We start from the raw sequence: 22531 nt of genomic DNA, 5'->3' as shown, positions 1-22531 counted from the left end.
CCCTGCTGGGCAGTGGTTTATGGGCCACCATTCTGGTGGTTGGCCTTGTTCCACTAGTGGCCAAAGCAAGAGGGTGGGAAGGCCATGGCTGAATGCAAAATGGCATTTATTTAGAAACTGGCAGCACTGGGCATCTTGGTGCTGGCCTAACTGCTTTATTAGCGAGTGGACATGGTGTGGGAGTCAGGTCTCCTTATCCCGTGTGTGGATCCAGGTAAAGCGGCATCAGGCTGGCATCCTGCTAATGTGGTTATTACAAGAACAGTATACCCTGTGAGACAGGATGACGAATATCTCTGGTTGTCGTGTTTCTTAGGCAACACTGTGCCTCACCAAAATGGTGCCCACTAAATCGTTTTATGGATGAGACAGAGCTTGTTTTCACTAGGAAGCTTTCCTCATCTTGTGAAATGTGCCGGGGGTTTGGTTGGAGGACCTCCAGGCATTGTGTGCTTTTTGTTTTTTCAGACAACAGAATGTGTACTCCACTGCAGTGATTGGTTGCGGAAGATTGGGTCTCCTTGCTAGAAAATATGATTGGTACAGTAACCATTGCTAGGCCATGATAGGCTTATTCAAGAACATCAGGGAGAACAGCTGTTTTTTGGAAGATGTTGAACAATGGTATATCCTGTGGCCACACATTTTGGACATCGTGGCACCTACTGCATCGGCATCCCACTTTACGTCAGCCATCACAGGATGCCTGGATATGTTCACCAGGAGAACCTATGTCATCTGTGTTGTCAAAACAAAGACTTATTGGTGGCCACAACACAACACACCTCCAGGTCTCCACCAATGGTCCCCAGCGACCGCTACCCATTTGTGGAGCCTGCAGAACAGCTTCACCTGAGGGCGAAGCTAGCCTAGGAACTAATTTGCTGCACCAGGCACGTGATCGCAAATAGTTCCGGCAGATACATGTGGCAATGGACTTTATAAAGTGGCACACTGCCAGCAAAAGGCAGTTCGATGCATCGCTCAGAAGGATACAGAGCTGCACCCTGGCAGCCATGACCAGACGCCTCTTCTAGCTGGCCAATCTCTTGGTATAGTCGACAAACCTCTTGACATTGTAGAACTGTTTGTGTTGATGCCCACCCTGTGAAAAGTTAGGTCTTTTTATTATTATTTGTTATTTTGTATTTGTGTCGATCTGCAGTTGGGATCGAGTCGTTTGTTCTTTTGGATATTATATGATTGTTTTGTTTTGGTGAGTCCAATAAACAGTTTTCAGACTTGATTTTTCCACATTTCTATTCTGATAGTGCAGATACTTCAATAGAGGCATGGACTTGCTTCTTGACTGTCGCGGAATACAGACACTAGAGCAGTTAGTTGTAAACTCATTCGTACACCCGGGTGGAACTTCAATATTTTTGTCGATGTGGAACAATCACTGGTGGATGTGAGGTTATCTCCTGCTGTACGATGTGCTACCGAACATTGCAGCTTTGGCAGCGTCGCATGCAGATGATGACATCTCATCTCTCACCGGCTATATCAGTAATGCTGTGCATCTTCAGCAAATTCAGAAGCTTATCAATTACTTTCATGACCATCTTTTTTATAGCAGCCTTGTACTCGCAGCAGTTGCTCCCAATGTTCATTGCATGCTTAATTATATTTTGACATGAGAGACCAATCAGTGGAACAATACATTAGAGCATGCTTGCCTTGACTGGCATTCTTCCACTCACAGCAGCCAGCCTCATCTACATGTAAATTCCAGTTAGGTTCTCCAAGTATATTGCCAACCAACCTGTATTAGTGTTAATGAAATGTTATACACTTGAAGTTTCTGTTTATATGGTTGTTCTCTCTTGACTTTGATATTAGTTAATAAATCTCTATGTGATACTGTAGGTACTTGTTATTAATTTTTCAATGACACCCATTCTCATTCCCTGTGATGTCATTTATTTTGTTGTGGGTTTGAAGGAATGAAATTAATTTTTTGTCAAGTTACTCAACTAATTAGGTGATGCACATAGGGGCTACTATTTAACAAATGTCAGATTTCCTTGCATTACTGATAAATGTGGCACCTCTTGGGTGTGGTGGTTATGACGTTTTAGTCATTTGGCAGATGGAGAATTGTCACCGCCATAGGCCAGCTTGCAACTATATAGCCCACAGCTCTTATCTTTTTCCAGTAATAATACATAATTTCAAGCTTTGCTAAATCCAAATCCTTATTCCTCTCAGCAAAATTGTAAACAACACATTTATTGACACAATGTCTGTTATCAGAATGCTGAGGAATCACATATTATTGTACACCACTGAAAGGCTGCTATCTAACAGTGCTGCACCATGGAAAATTTGGCAGAATATTATAAGCATGTGATACCTTCAGTTTCTCAGGATTAACTGGGCAGTGAGACTGCAGTACCATGACACTGTAGCTATTTATATGGGACTGTATGTGTGCTCTGAAGAAAAATGCACATTTGTAAACTGACGTAAAATATTCCAGTTCTTGTTTGTATGAGTATAGACCTCTCAACAACTCTGGTACATGGAAAGCAGTTGTCTTTACTTGTGCTATTATTTGATAAATTAATAATGTTGCTGTAACGAAGTATGGAAACTAAGCTTAGTGAAGGTGATTCCTGCACTCGTTTTCATCATCAACATCAAATGTATTTTTGTAACTGAATATAAAAAGATAATTGTGATGAAAATGAACATGTTTTGGTTTCAGTCACATGCCCAAAGCAATAATATATTACTATATAGCAGAGCATGCAATGAAGTGTGATGATTTGTTGGCACTTGAGAGTGAGTATATGTGAATGTCTCATTTCAGAGACATTATGAGATCTACTGCAACTGCAGGCTTAGTGCCATGAAGTCATTATGACATTATTACAAACAACTGTGCTCTTCTGAAAAAAAAAATCCACTGCTTATATAAAATACAGAGCAACCCACTATGGTATGATTACAATAAACAGCTGCAACACTATTGCTTGAGTGGAACAGCTGAATTGGAAAATACAGGGGTTTTGCAATAAGTAATGCCCCAAATTATCATTATTTTTATTACTACAGCCATTAATATATATAAGGAAACATACTTTTAGATTATTCAAATTTGATGTTTCTTTCACGTGTGTACAAAGTTTTAAACAATTCCAACAGATGCAGAACTGTAGTGAAGCATCAAAATGGCATCTGCATACGACACTCATTAGAAGCAACATACTGTAATTGCATTCTTGGTTGCAGAAAAAGAAACCATGGAGAACATCCATAAATGTTTGTGTGCAGTCTGTTGTAAAGATGCAGTTGATAGGGGTACTGCTGGTGCTGGGTAAATAGAGTTTAAGTGTCAGGAAGCACAAAACTGAGTTCCACAATTGACGATGTTTGGGACTCCTGTCACAGCCTATGCTCTCCACATACTGAATCATGTAGATGTCATTATTCTTGCAGACTGTCACACCAAAACTCAAAACTTAGCTCTACAGCACTGCAAATGTGAGTGCAATGAAAATATGACTACTAGCACAGGACCAAAGCTTTGTTGTTGTTGTTGTTGTTGTCTTCAGTCCTGAGACTGGTTTGATGTAGCTCTCCATGCTACTCTATCCTGTGCAAGCTTAGCTTTAGCCAACAGGTAATACATGTTGTTACATAATGCTGGTGTAAGGGCATCAAACATCATAGAGACTATGTAGAAAAATTGTACATGTAAAAGAATTTTTAATTGATACTGTCACCAAATTCCAACTGTTAAGAATACATATGTTCTGAGAGAAAAATTTTGGCGAATTATTTATTGAATGACTCTCGTACTTGTACTTACAGCTCTGGCTATTGTGTATGAGACTTTTCTTCAGCTTCTCCACATCTTAATCCACCATAAAATTTTATTTTAAGTCCAAATGCATAATGGTAATTAATACTTAAACCATTATACTACTCCAATAGTCTTCCTGTTACCCACAAATTTGAAGAATCCAGCACACTAGTTGAAAGTGATTAGATAAATTGAACATATATATACTTGACAAGCCACCTTGCAGTTGTGGCGGAGGGTACTTTGTGTACCATTCTCAATTCTCGAATTCGTGTTCCAGTCGTGAATGGTTTGCAGGAAGAACATTTGCCAGTAAGTCTCTAGGGGGGCTCAGATCTTTTTAATTTTATCTTTGTGGTCTTTTTGCAATATATTCACAGGAGGAATCAATATATTTGCTGACTCTTCTAGGAACACACACTCTTGGAACTTTAACAGAAAACCACACCATGATGCAGAATGGCTCTCTTGCAGCATCTACCTGTAGAGTTGTTTCATCATCTCCACGACACTTTTATGCTTACTATATGAACCTGTAACAAAATGTGTTGCTTTTCTTTGAATCTCTATTTCCTATCTGGTACGGATTTCATACTGACGAGCAACATTCAAGTTTTGGTCCAACTAGGTTTTCGTAATCTACTTCTCTGTTGGTAAGCGACATTTTATGAGGATTCTTCCAATGAATCTCAGTTTGGCATCTACCTGTCCTGCAATTAGTTTTGTGCAGCTGTTCCACTTTAAAATGTTGCATATGCATACTACCAGATATTTTATGAAAGTAACTGCTTCCAGTGACTGTTCTGCACTCATGTAATCATATAATAATGAATCTCCCTGTCTATATATGTGCAATATATTACACTTGTTTATGCCAAAGATCAATTGCTACTCCCTGCACAAAACTCTTGTCCTCTGCAGATCTCCCTGTGTTTTGCCACAATTTTCTAGTGTTGCAATTTCTCTGTAAACAACAGAATCATCCACAAAAAGCCTAATGAAACTTCTGACATAGTCCACTATACCATTTTCACATATACTGAAAAAGTAATGGATCTACAACCTCTGTTGGGGTATGCCAAAAGCTAGTTTTACTTTCCTCCATTGAGAATGACATGCTGTGTTCTGTATGCTAGAAACTCTTCAGTCCAATCACACAGTTGGTCTGATATTCTGTACATTCATATTTCATTCTTAGCAGCAGTGTGGAACCGTATTAAATGCTTTATGGAAGTCAAGGAACATGGCATATAGTGGGGCACTAGATATCTACTGTTTCCTGGGTCTTGTGGGCAAACAGAATAAGCAGGGTTTCTTGCAGTCATTGCTTTCAGAACCTATGTTGATTCCTAAAGAGGAGAATTTCAGCCTCCAGAAATATCATAAAATGTGAGCATAAAACATATTCCAAAATTCCACAACAGGCTGACATCAGGGGTATAGACCTACAGTTTGCACATCTGCTTGATGACCCCTCTTGAAAATGGAAATGACCTGTACTCTTTTCCAATCATCAGGAACACTTCACTTCTCCAGAGATCTATTAGCATACTTTTGGTGGAGTCTGTTAAGTGTGCAGCCTTCAGGCTCATGCTAAACTTCAGTGCTATGAAACCTTTCCTAGTATATGTGGCACACTGTTTGGCTCACTGTTATTCCTATCTGCATCTACATCTACATTTGTACTCTGCAAATAATGTGAATATTAGATGTACTTCTCAGAGTGGCACACAGGTTTATTCCTGTACCTTTCACATTTGCAATGCAAGAGGAATAACTACTTAAATTCCTCTGTGCACACTGTAATTACTCTAATGTTATCTGTATAATACCTACAGAGATAATAATTAAGAGGCTGAAGTACATTCCTAGAATCTTCACTTCACACTGGTTTTGGAAACTTTGTTTGTGGTCATTCCAGATAAATGATGTATTTCTTAACTATCTGCCATTCTGATTTTTCAGTGTTTCCATGACAATTCCTGTGAGTCAAACAAATATGTAACTATTCATGCTGCCCTTCTTTTAAAATATTCTAATTTTATTTTTATTAGTTTTGAGTACTTGACAGAATTCTGTTTTTATTTTTATATTTATTGATGTTGTTAATTTAATTGAAACTGTTGTATAGACACTGTTTTTTGAGTGTAGTGTTAATGTTCTTCCTCATTTGCTAATTTTATATTTATTTATTGTTCAGTTTTTAACTTTTTAATTGCATTACCACTGCACTGTCAAATATGAAATTTGCTTCGTGTTCATGCCCAACTCTAGATGATAATATGTCTTCTAATGTTGTTCATGAATATTCTAACTTCTTTGATGACAACAGTCAGTTAAAGTCTGATGATGGCCTTGTACACCAACAACCAGTCAACTAAATAAATTAATCCTGTGGACAAACACCATATTATGGCTTTAATTTTGAAAATATTCTTTTCATGACAGGAACTTACAGCCCAGTCATCAAGGAAAAATTGGGCAATAAATTTGTGTAGTTACAAATTTTTCGTATGGTGGTAGGGAGTATGTAACAAATAACAGACATCCTGACTGTTCAGATGTGAGTGGGAGCACAGGTGTGTTTGTGTGTGTGTGTGTGGGGGGGGGGGGGGCGCATTTAAATCTTTTTGAGTTTTCTTGACTAGCTCGAAAACTTTGACCTCTGCTGAAAATGTTACCCGGAACAAAATTAAATACACTGCACAACATAATTAAAGGGTCACATTTTCGGAACACCATAATTGTCTTCCATGGCAATGTAGACATTTGAAATTTAGCTCAAAGGCACCTCCAACCTTCTTCTGTAATTGTGTAAATGCATGGCACCCAGAGACCGACTTGGTGATGTTTCAAACAGCAAAATGGTGACACATAGGACAAAGCAGCCAGAGCTCAGAAGTTCATGTGAGGTGTAAGATGAGTTCTTCTGCCCAAGACTTTGTAGACATGTCATACAATGGGAATGTCATCACAACCCCTCTTATACACATTTCACCAATTCTTTTTACGCCTCTGCAATGGAGGTCATAACCACAATGCCCATCATTGAAATAATGCAGTTTCCTTATAAGTGGCCAACAGAAACATTTCACACACACCATCAACAGAATCAACACTAAAAGTCCTCAGTGGGTGTGATAAAAGATGTTAATGAAACCACCTCTTCCACCGGGGCATTGGTTACCACACATTTCACTGTCGAAAACGACAGTTCACGACAGTTCACACTACAATGGGCAATAGGATGATCTTCTTGACAACATTTAACACTGATTCAACCCTTTCCTAAGGGCATCCATGGGCTTGTATCCTCACTGATCACGATTGCACCCTATTGGAGTATAGTGTAAATGTAAATTTTGCTTTGATATACAGGGTGGAACCACTAGTAACTGTTCAAAACCATCCAATGAAACGAGAATGTGACCTGAAGCAGGAAAGCGTGTTTATGTTTTTTCAGCCCTCCTGCTTCACACACTAATTTGGCTGAACAGAGACACCCATTTACTGATTCCTAGATGCTGGCGGACATACATCCATTTTGGCACCCCTTAGATTTTATATGCAGCCAGCAGGCGTTAACCCAGTGAATGTTGTGTGATGCAGCTGAGGTGTGTTGAAATGGTCTTATGTCACAACAGCACCTAGGAATCAGTGAATGGCTTTCTCTGTTCAGGAACATTTTTAAAGTGCCCAGCATAGGCACAGGGATGGCACAGAGGATGTTGATGAAATAGATAGTCTTAGAGGGATCCTATGCTGTTTTACTCAAGCATGTGTCAATGTCGCACACCTCTTGTCCTTCTCCCCCTTCCCCTCCCCCTGTAATCACGTCATGTTTCTGCACCATTACAGAGGAAGGTAGTAGGCATCTTTGAGCTAAATTTCAAACTCCTGCATTGCAATGGGGGACAATTACAGTGTTTCAAAAATGTGAGTCTCTAATAGTGTTGCACAGTGTACTTTAACTTTACTACAAAAAAGGTCCTATTCATTTTTTTCTCCAGGACTAATTTCTGCATTGCAGGGGATGAAACAATCACAGATTGTTAAAAATAGTGTTTAATGGTATACAATTAATGTATACTGATAAATGAAATGGGTTAAGAACAAATATTAAATGCTTGTATCACACCTAAGTGTAGTAGAAACATATTTAGGAATACATTGTGTTCTGAGGGTGTAGCACAGCAGAAAGGCAGGGGTCGAGTTTAGAAGTGTGAGGGAAGGAAGGTCACCAGATTCTGTTCATGCACTTCCCTCCTTCACACATCTGCAAAACTGCAGCTGACTTACCATTCTTTGTGTTCAAAAACCGTATTACAGAACAGTCGGTGGGCTCAGAAATTGCATCAAACATTCTGAATGATCACTAACAAATGTAATGTTGACACAGTCTAGCTGTAATGGTGTCAGTGGAAATACAATGAACCAGAAAGCCAAGTGTGAATGTGCAGAACTATGATACTTGTGCTGTGGTGGCAACAGAACAAAATGGTACTTACATTCAGGAAATACCTAGGGTGAGGTGTGCATTTTTCAGAGTGACTAATAATACAAATGCAAGAAAAGCATAAGGACAGAATATACATAAATCTGTGGACACTGTTCCATAGTGCTAGATGGAAACTGAATCCTAGTCATCCTGTATGGCAGCTGTAGCATTCTTCCAGAAAAGGCATCGTCCCCCACCACTAGTGCTACACGCTTTTCAACTCACAGACTGACTATATCTCCCCAGCATTTACTGTCCAAACCCCTCATGTGAGTAGACAAAATAAGTTCACTGAGCTCCAGTTTATATAGTGGAGTTATTTTCAATTTCTTAAGTGAGTTTTTATTTGCTGTTGTTAAATGAGCTCTTATGTAAAAAAGCTTAACAGCTGGAGCTGTCAGCTGTCTACCACACTGAACACCCTACCCCAAGTGTAACGTGCTGTCAATATGTATTTGACTGTATCAATTTCATTATCTCCACTGCAAATGACTGGAATACTTTTTGCAGCTTGAGGGTATCAAATGCATCACCCCAGCCAATGTCATCTATGGCCTAGAGGCTTAAATTGGCTCTCTCTGTTAACAGGAGAAGGTCACTTAGTGTTATGGAACTTCAGAATTTCAGCACAGCACTGCATTAAAGCAGATTACTATTCTAGGTTTAAACATGATCAGTGATATCCCATCATTTGTATTGACACCCATCTTGCAAAATATATTGTGGATGTGTGGTAAGTGGCTCCACTTAGTGCAGCCCAGTCTACAACAATTCTTGAATGGGAGAGATTTATGCAGTCTACCAATACCACAATTAATGGTGAGAGAAGTGCAATCACTTTCTGATCATTAATTAATTCACCAACAAGTCACTGCACCATGGTTACACTGCTTTACACTATGCTGTCAATGACAGAAGTGGTAATATGACATATTTTTTTCAATCTTGTCCATTTCCCACTACCATTACATAGGTCACTGACAACATCACACTTACAAGTTAAGCACTTCTCAGCCATTGTTTACTGGAATGTATTTTATATAAAAGCTCATTTAACTACTGAAAACAACTCTATTACATAAACATGAACACTGTGGAGTTATTTTGCCTACTTACATACGAGAACTGGATGGGAAATACTGTGGAGATGTAATCTGTCTGTAAGCTGACAAGTGAGCAGTGCTCACGATGGAGGATATCTCATTTTCTGGAAGAACACTGCAGCTGCCATACAGGATGACAGAATCAGTTTCTCCTGTAGCAGTGTAGAACAGTGTGCAGAGCTTTACATAGAATCATCCATATGCTTTCCTTGCATTTGTATTATTAGCATCTCATATCTTTATTCAATATAATGTTAACATACTTAGTGGAAAATAAACTCGCCTTCTCCCCCTGGAACTTTCAGCACACTGCATCATCAATGAATCACAAGAGAAGCTGCAAAAGGACTGGTATAACCTTGTGAAGTACACTGTAGCTGTTTTTTGTGCCATACTGTGGTACAGATAATGGGGAATTGCCTGGTTGCTGTTCATTTTGCAGATCTATGAGGGAGGGAAGTGCATGGTCACAATCCAGTGGCTTACCTTCCCTCACATTTCTAATATCCACCCCCACCTTTCGATCCTGTTACACCACCAGAACAAAGTTTATTGCTTCATATGTTTCTACTGCACTTAGATGTGATACACACATTTCATATTTGATGCTAAGCCATATCATATAATAATAAAGATTAGTTTTATACCAATAAAACACTATTTTAATAGTCTGTGATTTATGCATCTCCTGCAATGCAGAAACTATTAGTCCTAGAGAAAAAAGAACAGGACCTTTTCTGTAGGCTATTTAATGCTGTTTAATTTTGTACTGGGAAATATTTTTGCTAAATCCCACTGTTTTTTAAATATGTAAGCAGAATCTAAAAAAGTGACCTTGACACACACACCACATGCCATGATTTTTAGTATGTTTTTAATGACACTCACCCTTACCACTGTACAAAAATTTGCAAGTACACAATTTTTTTCCCACAGTCAATATTTTTTGGTCTCCATTGACTGGGCAATTAGTGAAAATATACTGTGAGACCTGAGTTTCTCCTGGCACACACACACACACACACACACACACACACACACACACACACACTAGCACCATCAAACCAGTTATGATGGACGTCAGTGGTTATGGATACTGAAATTAATAATCAACGGGTGAGGTAGCATAAACTCTATCCCTCTATTTTTAGACAAAGACAGAGCAGGACTCCATGTAGGATTTAAACAAAAACCACCATCTCCATTTATAAGGTTACTTGCTAATTTCATTTCAAGAGCTTCTTTAATGACACTAGCCCAATAGCTGGAAGGGCATGCCAGAATTTGTGTGTTGTTATATTCCACAGGATAACTGGTACCATGACAATGTTCTGCAATGGTAGATTTGCTTGGCTGTTGTATGTGCTACTTATGCTCAGGACACTGGTCCTCCACAATCCTGATAGCCTGACCAATATATGACATGCCACAACTGCAAGGAATACAGTGGGCACCCACCTTATGCAAATCAGTATCATCCTTTATGGAACCTAACATGGGCCCTGGTCTCAGATGGTGGTCAAAAAACACACTTCACATCATATTTCCACAAAATATGACCAGTCCTGATTGAAATGCTCCCTGTGTAAGGCAAAAAGGTCATAGACTTTTGTGTTACCTCGGTATCATCATCACTAACCCAGTACACAGTTGGACAATGGTGCTATGCACATCTGATCTGTCTTTCACTATAACCATTCTGATGAAATGTTATCTACAGTTGGGCTAACTCAGGTGACAAACTCTCAGGGTCTGAGATGACATGGCCCCTGTGAACCAAGGTACAAACTATCCCTTCCTATAAAAGACGTGTCCCAATGTATCATCCACCTTCCTCCTCCTAACCAAAACATCAAGGAAGGGAATACAACCATCCTTTTCCACCTCCATTGTGAAACAAATATTTGGGTGGATTGAATTCAGGTGTTCTACAAGGTCGTTCAAATTCTCAATGCCATGAGGTCAACCAACAAAAGTATCATCTATATATATGAAAAACACACACACACACACACACAGGTTTCAAAGCCACCAACTGCAGGGCACATTTCTCGAAATCTTCCATAAACAAATTAGGAGTAATAGGTGACAACAGGCTTCCCACTGCAACTCCGTCTTTCTGCTCATAGTAGTGGTCATTGAATAAGAAGTAAGTGAAGTCAACACATGTTGAAATAGGTTTGTTAATTCATCACCAAACCTAACCTCAATCAACTGTAACAAATTCAACAGAGGATCACACGTGAAGAGAGACACTACATCAAAACTTATTAGATTAGTAATTCAAATGCATTACCTCTAATCAACATAAGAAATCCACCAAGTTCTTAATGTGGTGCTCACACCAACCTTTTATAGCGCTCCACCAAGGCACACTGTGTTTTGCTACACAGTATGTCTGACCACCAGTCCTACTCACAATCAGACAAAACATTGGTGCTCTGACATATCACATGGCATAACACCTTGCTACTCTGTTGAGTACCAATGTTTCATCCAGTTGTAACATTGGTGCTCCAACCTAGAGTATCATGTAGCAAAACACCTGTCTATTCTGTTGAGCCCTGTAATAGGTCGGTGAGAGCACCACATTAAGAATTCAGTGGATTTCTTATTTGGATTATAGGGAATGCATTTTAATGAGTCAGATATTCTAGTAAGTTTTGATGTAGTCTCTCTCTTCACTCATGTTCCTCTGTCAAATTTCATTACAATTGGTTGAATTTAAGTTTGGTTATGAATTAATGAACCTATTTTGACATGTGTTAACTTCCACCTAATTTTTATTCAATGACCAGTACTATGAGCAGACAGATGGAGTTGTGATGGGAAGCCTGTTGTCACTTATTATTCCCAATTTGTTTATGGAAGATTTAGAGGAACGTGCCTTGGAGTTGGTGGCTATGAAACCTGCGTGGTTTTTCAGATATACAGATGATACTTTTGTTGGCTGACACTGAGAATTTGAATGACTTTATAGAACACATGAATTCAATCCACCTAAATATTTGTTTCAGAATTGAGTTTGAAAAGGATAGCTATCTTCCCTTCCTTGAAGTGTTGGTGAGGAGGAAGGTAGATGGCACTTTAAAACATGCTGTTTACAGGAAGCCTACTCATACTGACTTGTATCTGCAGGCTGATAGTTGTCACCATCCAGCTTGTACCTTGGTTCAGAGAGCCCATGCCATTTCGAGCCCTGAGAGTTTGTCAGCTGAGTTAGACCATCTTCCATCACAATGGCTACAGTAAAGACAGTTCAGACATGTGTTGCACTGTTGTCCAACTGTGTACCATGTGAGTGATGATGATAGTGAGGTAACACCAAAGTCTATGTCCGCCCCTGGTAGCTGAGTGGTCAGCGCGACAGAATGTCAATCCTAAGGGCCTGGGTTCGATTCCTGGCTGTGTCGGAGATTTTCTCCACTCAGGGACTGGGTGTTGTGTTGTTCTAATCATCATCATTTCAACCCCATCGACGAGCAAGTCGCCGAAGAGGCGTCAAATCGAAAGACTTGCACCAGGTGAATGGTCTACCCGACGGGAGGCCCTAGTCACATGACAATTACAATTAATTACCAAAGTATATGGCCTTTTTGCCATACACAGGAGCATTTCAAACAGGGTTGGTCATATTTTGTGGAAATATGATGTGAAGTGTGTTTTTCAACCACCATCTAAGACCAGGGTCCCATTAGGGGTTCCATAAAGGATGATACTGGTTTGCATAATGTGGGCGTCTACTGCATACTTTGCAGTTGTGACATGTCATATATTGGTCAGGCTATCGGGACTGTGCAGTACCAGTGTTCTGAGCATTAGCAGCACATACGCTTGCAACAGCCGAGCAAATTTGCCACTGCAGTACATTTTTTTGGAACCAGTCATCCTATGGAATATAACAACACACTGATTCTGGCATGAATGTTCAACTGTTGGGATAGTGTTTTTAAGGAAGTTGTTGAATTTAAATTAGCAAGTAAACTTATAATCAGGGACATTGGTTTCTGATTAATTTCTGCATGAAATCCTACTCTTTCTTGCCAAAGAAGACAGAGCGACACAGTTTATGCTATTTCACCCACTGATTATTAATTTCAGTATTGATAACTTCTGACATCGGTCATCTTTTCTTGATAGTGCTAGTATTTACATTGTGTGTGTGTGTGTGTGTGTGTGTGTGTGTGTGTGTGTGTTTTATCTTTATGGAGTTTCTGTGGAAACTGAGGTTTCAAATTCGCTTGCACAGCAGTTTCTTGCTGCAATTTTGCCTTGAAAATGCCATGGTGGGCTCCTGTCAAAATACCAGCAGTTGTCGACAATGTTACTTGGCTCATTTCCTGTAAGTTATGTGAAAATGTACTACTTGCATTTAATTGGAAGTGTTGTCTGGTAGACTGAAAACAATATCAATTAATAAGTCACATTTACATTTATTTGTCAGCAGCACTGATTATTATTTTTAATAGTAATCACCCCACACTTCCTGATGCCTTTATACCCTTTCAGTTTTTCCATCTTTTCTAACATTTTATACAGTTTCATCAAGGTAGCATACCTCTCATTATTTTCTCAGCACAGGTGGAGAAAGGAAATACATTAATACCAAATAAGCAGTAGTTATCAATCACAACAAAAGTAAAAATTCAACCAGACTAACTGAACAGTTGAATCAAGCTGTGTCACTTACATGTATGAGGTAAAACAGTGTTGCAGCTGGAATAATGAGATGATTTGGCATAATCTTTAGTTTTTCAGGTTGCATATAATTAGACAATATCCAAGCAATTAGACCCCATCTCTTCTTCACGGTATCATCATCATTGGCTTTTGAATCCCAAAGTACATTGAGACCAGGATGTCTCACTGAAACAAAGTTACAAAACAAATTGAAACAAGAATCACTAACTGATGAAATATTTACACACTACATACTAATACATTACAGAAATTCAAAACTTTCTTGTATCAATATGGAACATATGTCATGAGTTAATATCCTCATTTGTTTATGGTTGCTAGGGAAGTGATGAGAGAATGATAATTCATGGAAAAATAATTATTCTATTTCAATATCACCTGTCTTTCAGAAGCACCCTACCTTTTTGCGGCAAGGAAAATTGTTCTTATTCCTTTATTACAGTTCATTTCTATGAACGAGAAGTGAGTGGGGAACTGTATTTACTTTTTACCAAAATTGAGATCCAATTTGCTTCCAATTTCTGCAGACAACTACCGACTAGCCTTTTATACAAATACGCTTCATCAACTAATGAATATGCAGCAGGATCGGGCTAACTTATGCTTCTCAACTCATACTGATAAATGCATATACTGTAACTGTAGATCATTCGATAAAGTCCAGTCAGTCTTCGAAGCGCTCCAAAAGGTCACGTGCCAGCTTGCGGCACGGTCATGCAGTAGCCACAACAGCGGCCACTACTTTCTGTCGCATTGGAAATACCCGCGGCATTCCCCCTTCTACCCAACCCCGGTGCACAGATGCCCTTTGTCGTTGAACACGAACTGCTTCAGGAGTTATTACATCTGGTGTTGCGGAATATTGTCACATACATAACTTGAAGATATCACAGGAACTAAACGCACCACTGCACAAAGAGAGAGAGGCAGGTTTGCAGATGACGCGAGAATATTTAGACAATTACACGTTTTATTCCGGGGAATACCACCACCACCACAATTGAATGCGGACTCTAAAAAGATCGCGGCACACTTGTGAAACCATCCCAGAGACAGTTTGCATGCTTTTTGTGGGAAATACCCTTGTCTTTTCTGCTTCATGAGTTAGTAATTCCAGTTGAATGTGTCTCTAAATACACTTTCAAAAAGATCGCTGCACAGTAGTTTGCTTCAGTTTTGCGATGTATACCGCCTCACTTAGACACAGACTCTGAAAAACATCACGACACACTTGTGGGACCTCTCAGTTCTCCTCCACTACTCGGCAATATTTGCATGCACAAACAAACAAATTAGGTAAAGTGTTTAATGCCTCACTACATTTGCAGATGTTGCTTTAAACAATTTGTTTCAAATACACTCGCACAAAAAACACTGCTCTGTCTTCCCTGGTGCACATGGAATGGAAATAGTTCACACCAAAATATACTCGAAAAAACTACATCGCTAAAATAAATGAGCACAAATACACCGCGTCGAAACTCTGAAGACGATCCTGCATCATATAACAAAGAAATATTGTTAAATACACCGTCACAGTAGTTTGCTACACGAGGCACGGTCGTAACTGGTGGACACGCAAAGCGGCGGCGCGTCCGCCAACGGCCACAGCTCGCCACACAGTGAAGTGCAAACCGGAAGCGGGTTTTTTCTGGCTGTACCCACGAGTGCGTGAAAACAGTAGCCGACCCGACCAGCACCAACTTGTCCTGAGTGCTCAGATCAGCATTCACCAGCAGGTGGGTAGGATGCCACACTCCTATTGGCTACTGAAAATACTGTTCAGGACTTCCCATCAACCGCTCTTCCTGATTGGTTCCCGGCAAATTGGTGAGTCTATATGAACCTTCCCCTCTCCACTCCCGGTCTCATTAAGCCATTGTCAGTTCGTCTGTATAGTTGTGTGTCTGTATGTGTCTCTCTGTCTCTCCTTAATCAATCACGAAGCGCAGCAGCAAAGCAGCAGCAGCACTACCAGCGTCAGTGGCAGTAGCAAGCATTTTAGAATGGTTGAAGAAGAGTGAATAATTTATGCATATGGTGATGGTAATTAAATCGGGAAAAAATTAATGTGTTAAAAAATTCTCATCGGTATTTCAGTTTCTTTTTCTTATTTTACAGTGCAACTCAGGACTTTATCATGGATTGCTAGGGTAGACGGGAGGCGGAGTAGGAAGAGGCTGGACTGCAGCAAATTCCTTCTCATGTGGAAAGCCAGCACCTAGGACTGCTACGTGAGTACATTTTTTTTTTTTATATAGGCGGCTGGAGGCACGCCTAATGAGACGGCAGAACAGCCCTTTAAGTGTAAAAATAATTCTAATTTTCTTTGAGTGTGTCTGTAGTAGTATATGTTTTTTTTTTCTCTAACAAGTATGTATATTTATATATATATATGTCTTACTGTTTTTGTTGGTGAGATGGATCAGCAGCATATCGATTCTGATGAGGATGAAATACCTGATTGGGTCAGGGAAATGACCCTAGACGAAAACGTACATAGGGAGCACGACCTGGCCCTTTTTGAGGAGGATGACTTCCCTGAAAGAGTGGTAGAAATACCGGACAACGCTGATGAGTTGCTCGTGCCATGGACCCAGAGCAGGAAAGGTAATTACTCACTCCGCTTATAAACATGTAATTATCTGTATTCTTTCCTTCTTCCTTTCTTTCCTTGCAGCAAACGTTGTACTTAATTTTTTTTTCATTATTCTACAGCAGACGCGTCACTGCAGCCACAGCACAGTGTAGCTCGGGTACCGATTGTGGCTAAACCTTCCACCTCGCCAAAGCAGTTTCCGGTAAGGCAAGCATCGCCTATAAAGGCGCCGCTACACGGATCGCGAGAAGCTGCCGCTGCCCCAGCACCGCCACTGCCATCCGTGGACCGAGCAACGAGCTACCACCCCTAAGGTTACCGTGACTGGCTTGCAGCAGCAACAACAGCATCGGGAACCATCGCCAAAGGCAGGTTACTCCCACTGGCTTGACCCAGTAGCGCCGCTTCATCCTCCTCATCCTCGTCAGAATCGTCGCCCGAGAAAGGTATGTCTGCCACTGCAGGTACCACTTAGCACCTCACCGACCCCGTCATCGACAGGATGGACATCACGCTGTAGTAGTAGTAGTAGTAGTAGTATTAGTAACAGAGATTTTCCTGTGGCTATCCTTTTATTGAAGGGCATCAGATCAGTGACATCATACTGCAGTTAGGATACCTGGTGACTGCAAACGCTTTTGAGGAGCGAATCTCATTCATGATGATCGAGAACCCAACAGGAGGGTACCGCAACCCTGTTGGTTTTCGAAGGGCGTGCCTCCCTGTCATAAAGAAGGAGTTCCCCAAGGTAGCCTCTGATCCACGGTATCCCACGTATTAATAAACAGTGCCCTACGTCGAACTGTCGCACGTCCCCAATGTTGATTCTGGCACTGAAGAGAAGAATCTTCATTAACTTTGGGGGGAAAATGGCGTGATAACATGGAAAACTTCAATTAATAAATCCACCCTGAGTGCTATACTGGCCCGGTTCTCCGAGATGGAAGTGAGAGGGTCAGCTAAAGCACTCAGCCAAATACTACACCTGGACATCCATACATATGTCTATGATCCGGTAAATGGAGAGTCTAGCAACATCAGGCTCAATAAAGATGTAGCTAATAAGAGGGCATGCATTAATGTCGAAAACAGAAAGGATCAGGCTTGTTTTGCATGGTAAATCCCAGCTTGCGAGAGAAATTACGATCATAGGGATCATTCTGAGCGGTCCAGTACATACCATGTAGGTGTTAATATTCGTGGGTGTTATAACTTTGATGGTATCGAGTTCCCCAACAACATCCAGGACATACCTAAATTTGAGGGCAGAATACCGGAATAACGGTGCGCGTTTATGGCCTGGAAAAGAAAAGCAAGTCAGATGAGCACGAGAAGCATATTGTCGTCAGTCCCCTTGAGGCGTGGCGCCTTTATTACTCCTGTCTAGAGCCTGCGTATCAGGACAATGACTCATGCGTGCACAGTGACAGATGGTCTGAAGTGGGTTCAGCCGAGTATGTAGTTCTACTGTTCATCCGCAAGAGTCCAGTAGTGCACAGAGACATTCAAGAAACAGGTCAAGAGAATGTTTATATGAATTGTTCTGTTTATTTCTTGAGGGCTGTTTTGTTTATTAATGTTTGTACAGTTTTGCATATGCTTTAGTAGTGTGAATGATGGGTGAATGTGGACTAAAGTAGATATGTAGATCACTATTCTACTGATAAACGCTGTACGAACATGCACGAGAAATTTTTAAGACCGTGTGAATGCAGACAACGGGGAAGTTTGTATCATAATATGTTAAGTAAGTTTACGGTAAAAGGAAAGCTAATTCGAGTGCAAATGAAAATAGTTAAAAATAGTATAAACAAAATATCAGAAAGTTAAATATTTATTTCAGGAAAAAGTACAGTTCGAAAGTGTGTTAATTGTTGATTGGTTAGTCATGAAAAGCGCAGACTAAAGCGGGAGAATAATGTTTTTCTACTGGCCTTAAAGAAAACTGACCAATCAGAACGGAGTATTCTTCGCGCGTCTTTTCTCTTGGAGGTAGAGAATGCTTACAGCAGTCAAAGGGAGTCGGAGCCTAGTCTTTCAATGGTACGGTCGTGTGTAGTATGAGCTCCGAAGGAAGTTATAATTTGCTGGTTTTAGTTGTGCTACATTTTCCAAAAGTGTTTTAAAGTAAAGGCATATTTATTCCGGTGTTTTTTTGAAGTACGGATTTTTAAGTAATTTTCTGTATGAGAAAAGACAGTATTTCCGCGTGGCATATTGATCAGATCGGTGACTAAAAACTTGGGTTCATTAGACACCCATAAACTTAATAGTATGACGAGCGTTTTCAGTTACGAACAATTCGTGCGCAATAGCTGTTCACATTTTGGGAACTACGTTACCATAAACTGGCTAACGTGAATGAAAGGGTTTGTGCATGACTGTGTTAAGATCAGCACGGCTCCGGCAGTGAACGTGTAAATTATCAAGGTTCAGAATATACCGAAATTTTGCCAGTATTTTCACCTTTCATTCAAAATTAAGACCTTCTCCCGATTCTTGGAATAGTTACGTTGTATGCAGCCTGGTGTGAGTTGCAGTACGGTTGACAGGTACGTGCAGGTAAAGGACGAAAGAAGCGCGCCGCCGCAACCTCCATTTCTCAAAATTTGCCAGTGAGCATGAGTTGCATGTAAACATGCTACTCTTCTCTTAAGGTGATTATTATCATTATGTTTGGATCAAGACAATATCCCCCCTTCTCGCCTCCCAGATGAATAAACATAAGAGTAAACAGCAGATTTGCTTAAGGTGCCTGAATTATTTTTCCTCGGACAAGCTATCAGCAGCGCATCTAATAGACTGCACTTCGCCGGCCGCTGTGACCGAGCGGTTCTAGGCGTTTCGGTCTGGAACCGCGCTGCTGCTACGGTCGCAGGTTCGAAACCTACCTCGGGCATGGATGTGTGTGATGCCGTTAGGTTAGTTAGGTTTAAGTAGTTCTAAGTCTAGGGGACTGATAACCTCAGATGTTAAGTCCCATAGTGCTTAGAGCCATTTGAACCATTTTCTGACTGTGCTTCCAAGGACTCGGTACGTGTTATTATGCCTACTGAGGAAAACAAATTCATGAAGTTTAAAAATGCTCACCACCAGGAGCGATGCCCGTATGTAGTGTACGCCGACTTTGAATGCCTCCTCGCTCCTGTGACCCGCTGTGAAGGTGTCCCTACAGCCTCACACATCACCTTTACAGAAAAACACATACCATATGCGGCAGCGTACCAAATTGTATCGTCATATGATTCCAGTCTTAACCGCTACAAATCTTATGTCGGGGATAATCCTGTGGTTTGACTACTCACTGAGCTCGAAAATTTTTCATGGCAGGTTGATAAGCTTTACAGCAACAACGTTCGCATGACCAAAGTAAAGGAAAATGAAGATTTGTATAATAACGCGGTTGACTGTCATATTTGTGGGCTGCCATTAGACAGTAAGCAGAAATTCCTCGTGGGGACCATTGCCATCTTAACGGGGAAGTTCCGTCGCACAACTCAGAATACGTGCAACTTAAAGTACCAGCTACCAAGGCGCATACCCGTTTTCTTCCATAATTTAAGCGGGTATGACAATCACTTTCTAGTTGAGCACTTGGCTGATTTTTGTTGGGAGAAAAATAAGTTCAGTATCCTACCTTAGACCGTCGAGAAATATATTTCATTCTCCAAACGAATGACGCCAAGAATTACGTTCCACTTCCTTGATATGTTACGTTTCATGCAGGCGCCACTCCAGAAACTCATTGAAACTCTGCCTCGGGGCAATATGCATATCACTCAAGCTGCACTTTCCGACGAGGAAAAGTTTCAACTTGTGACTAGGAAGGGGGATTTCCTATACGAGTATATAGATAGTATGGCGAAACTCTACGAAACTAGGCTACCCGACATAACTACATTCTCCAGCGACCTCACAGGCAGTGCCATAACGGATGCAAAGTATGATCATGCCGTGAGTGTCAGGCGGGAATTCAACATCTCCACTTTAGGAGAGCATGCACGGCTTTTCATGGACACAGACGTGCACTTGCTTGCAGACGTTTTCGAGAAATTCTGGAGTCTATGCATGACCACATATTCTCTGGATCCCGCCTTTTGTTACACGGCACCTGGATTGTCTTGGGATGCAGTGCTCAACAAAACGAAATGCAGCATCCAATTATTGAATTAATGCTGACATGCTTCCTATCCTTGAGCCAGGGATTCGTGGGGGCCTTTTCGAATGTGTCCATAGGCATGTCAAGGCAAATAACCCACGGATGGATGACAGGTTCAGTGCATCCCTTGATTGCAGTTACATAATGTACTTGCATGTATGTAACTTATACGAGCATGCCATGCAGCAATCACTGTCGATTGGTGAGTTTCGATGGGTGCCACATGACGAATGTGAGTGTATGCGGTGGAGGCAGAACTAACATAGCCTCTTAGTTTGCATGATGCGCATGCCGATTAGCCGTTGTGTCCACAGCAACTAGTTCCGCGAGGAGGCTTCACCCCAAAACTGATTACTACGCTGGGGAATAAGCGGAGATAGGTTATTCATTATCGTAATCTCTGGGAGTGTCTCAGTTTGGGGACAGAGCTGGTTAGAATTACCTGGACTATCTCCCTGAAGCAGTCCCCCTCGTTGAAGGAGTATATTGATTTGAATATGAGATAGAGAGCTTCCACGACGTGTGACTTCGAGAAATATTTTTATAAAGTAATGAATAATTCAATTTTCGGTAAAACAATGGAGAATTTGAGGGAAAGACTTGAAATTTTGATTATAACCGAATGGGATGGGCGTTATGGCACAAGAAAATGTATTGCCAGTCCAAATTTTAAGCGGTTCACCATGTTCAATAAGAACTTTGTTGTTCTTTGGATGGCGTACACTGCAGTAGAGATTACGAAGCCTATTTATGTGGGGATGTGCATACTAGACCTATCCAAAACCCACATGTACAGCTTTCATTATGAGTTCTTGAAAACTCATTTCACAGATCCTAAATTACTTTATATGGATACAGACAGCTTCATCTATTGGATGAAGAACTGCAATCCATATAAAGTAATGAGGTGCCATGGTAATGAATTCAACACGTCCTCATACCCTCATACATGGCCGCCAATCCTTATGGTATTGTTCCACAGAACAAGAAGGTTATCGGACTAATGACAGACGAGGCGAATGGATTGGCGATTGTGGAGTTTGACGATCTGCAATGAAAAATGAATGTGTATCCCACATTGGAAGGTGCCACCCAGAGGCAGGCTAAATGTTCAAATGCGTGTGAAATCTTATGGGACTTAACTGCTAAGGTCATCAGTCCCTAAGCTTACACACTACTTAACCTAAATTATCCTAAGGACAAACACACACACCCATGCCCGAGGGAGGATTCGAACCTCCGCCGGGACGAGCCGCACAGTCCATGACTGCAGCGCCTCAGACCGCTCGGCTAATCTCGCGCGCAGGCAAGCTAAGGTTGTGTGTCGTATGGCATGGAGAGCCCTCTCTTTCGAATACTATTTGTGGTGCCTTTGCTGTGGCGCTCGTGGTGCAGCACTGCAGGGGATTTTACCATATGACCATTTCAGGAGTGTACCGTGAATATCAGAAATCTTGTAAAACATCAAATCTCCGACAACGCTACGGCCGGAAAAAGGTCCTGGAAGAACAGTACCAACGACGACTGAAGAGAATCGTTCAACGTGACACAAGTGCAAACCTTCCGCAAATTGCTACATATTTCAACGCTGGGACATTAGCAAGTGTCAGTGTGCGAACCATTCAACGAAACATCATCGATATGGGCTTTCGGAGCTGCA

General features: G+C 40.9%; 1 protein-coding gene and 1 long non-coding RNA gene across 4 annotated transcripts in view; one reads left to right on the top strand and one right to left on the bottom strand.

Annotated features, from left to right (window-relative positions):
- Positions 1-22531, bottom strand: part of LOC126248333 (constitutive coactivator of peroxisome proliferator-activated receptor gamma-like) — a 725840-nt gene that overhangs the window by 44464 nt on the left and 658845 nt on the right. For all 3 annotated transcript variants that reach the window (XM_049949229.1, XM_049949228.1, XM_049949230.1), the window contains one exon: positions 14103-14278. In XM_049949229.1, coding sequence (XP_049805186.1) covers positions 14103-14278 — 176 coding nt within the window. The remainder of the gene's footprint in view (positions 1-14102; positions 14279-22531) is intronic.
- Positions 16018-17152, top strand: LOC126248336 (uncharacterized). The gene is made up of 4 exons (XR_007545461.1): positions 16018-16159; positions 16235-16347; positions 16534-16723; positions 16832-17152. It is a non-coding gene; the product is annotated as an uncharacterized LOC126248336 (long non-coding RNA).

The sequence above is a fragment of the Schistocerca nitens genome, chromosome 3 (assembly GCF_023898315.1).
Source record: "Schistocerca nitens isolate TAMUIC-IGC-003100 chromosome 3, iqSchNite1.1, whole genome shotgun sequence".
In the NCBI taxonomy this organism is placed as follows: Eukaryota; Metazoa; Arthropoda; class Insecta; order Orthoptera; family Acrididae; genus Schistocerca; species Schistocerca nitens.
The sequence above is the reverse complement of the archived record's forward strand: the minus strand, read 5'-3'. Positions and strand labels throughout refer to the sequence as shown.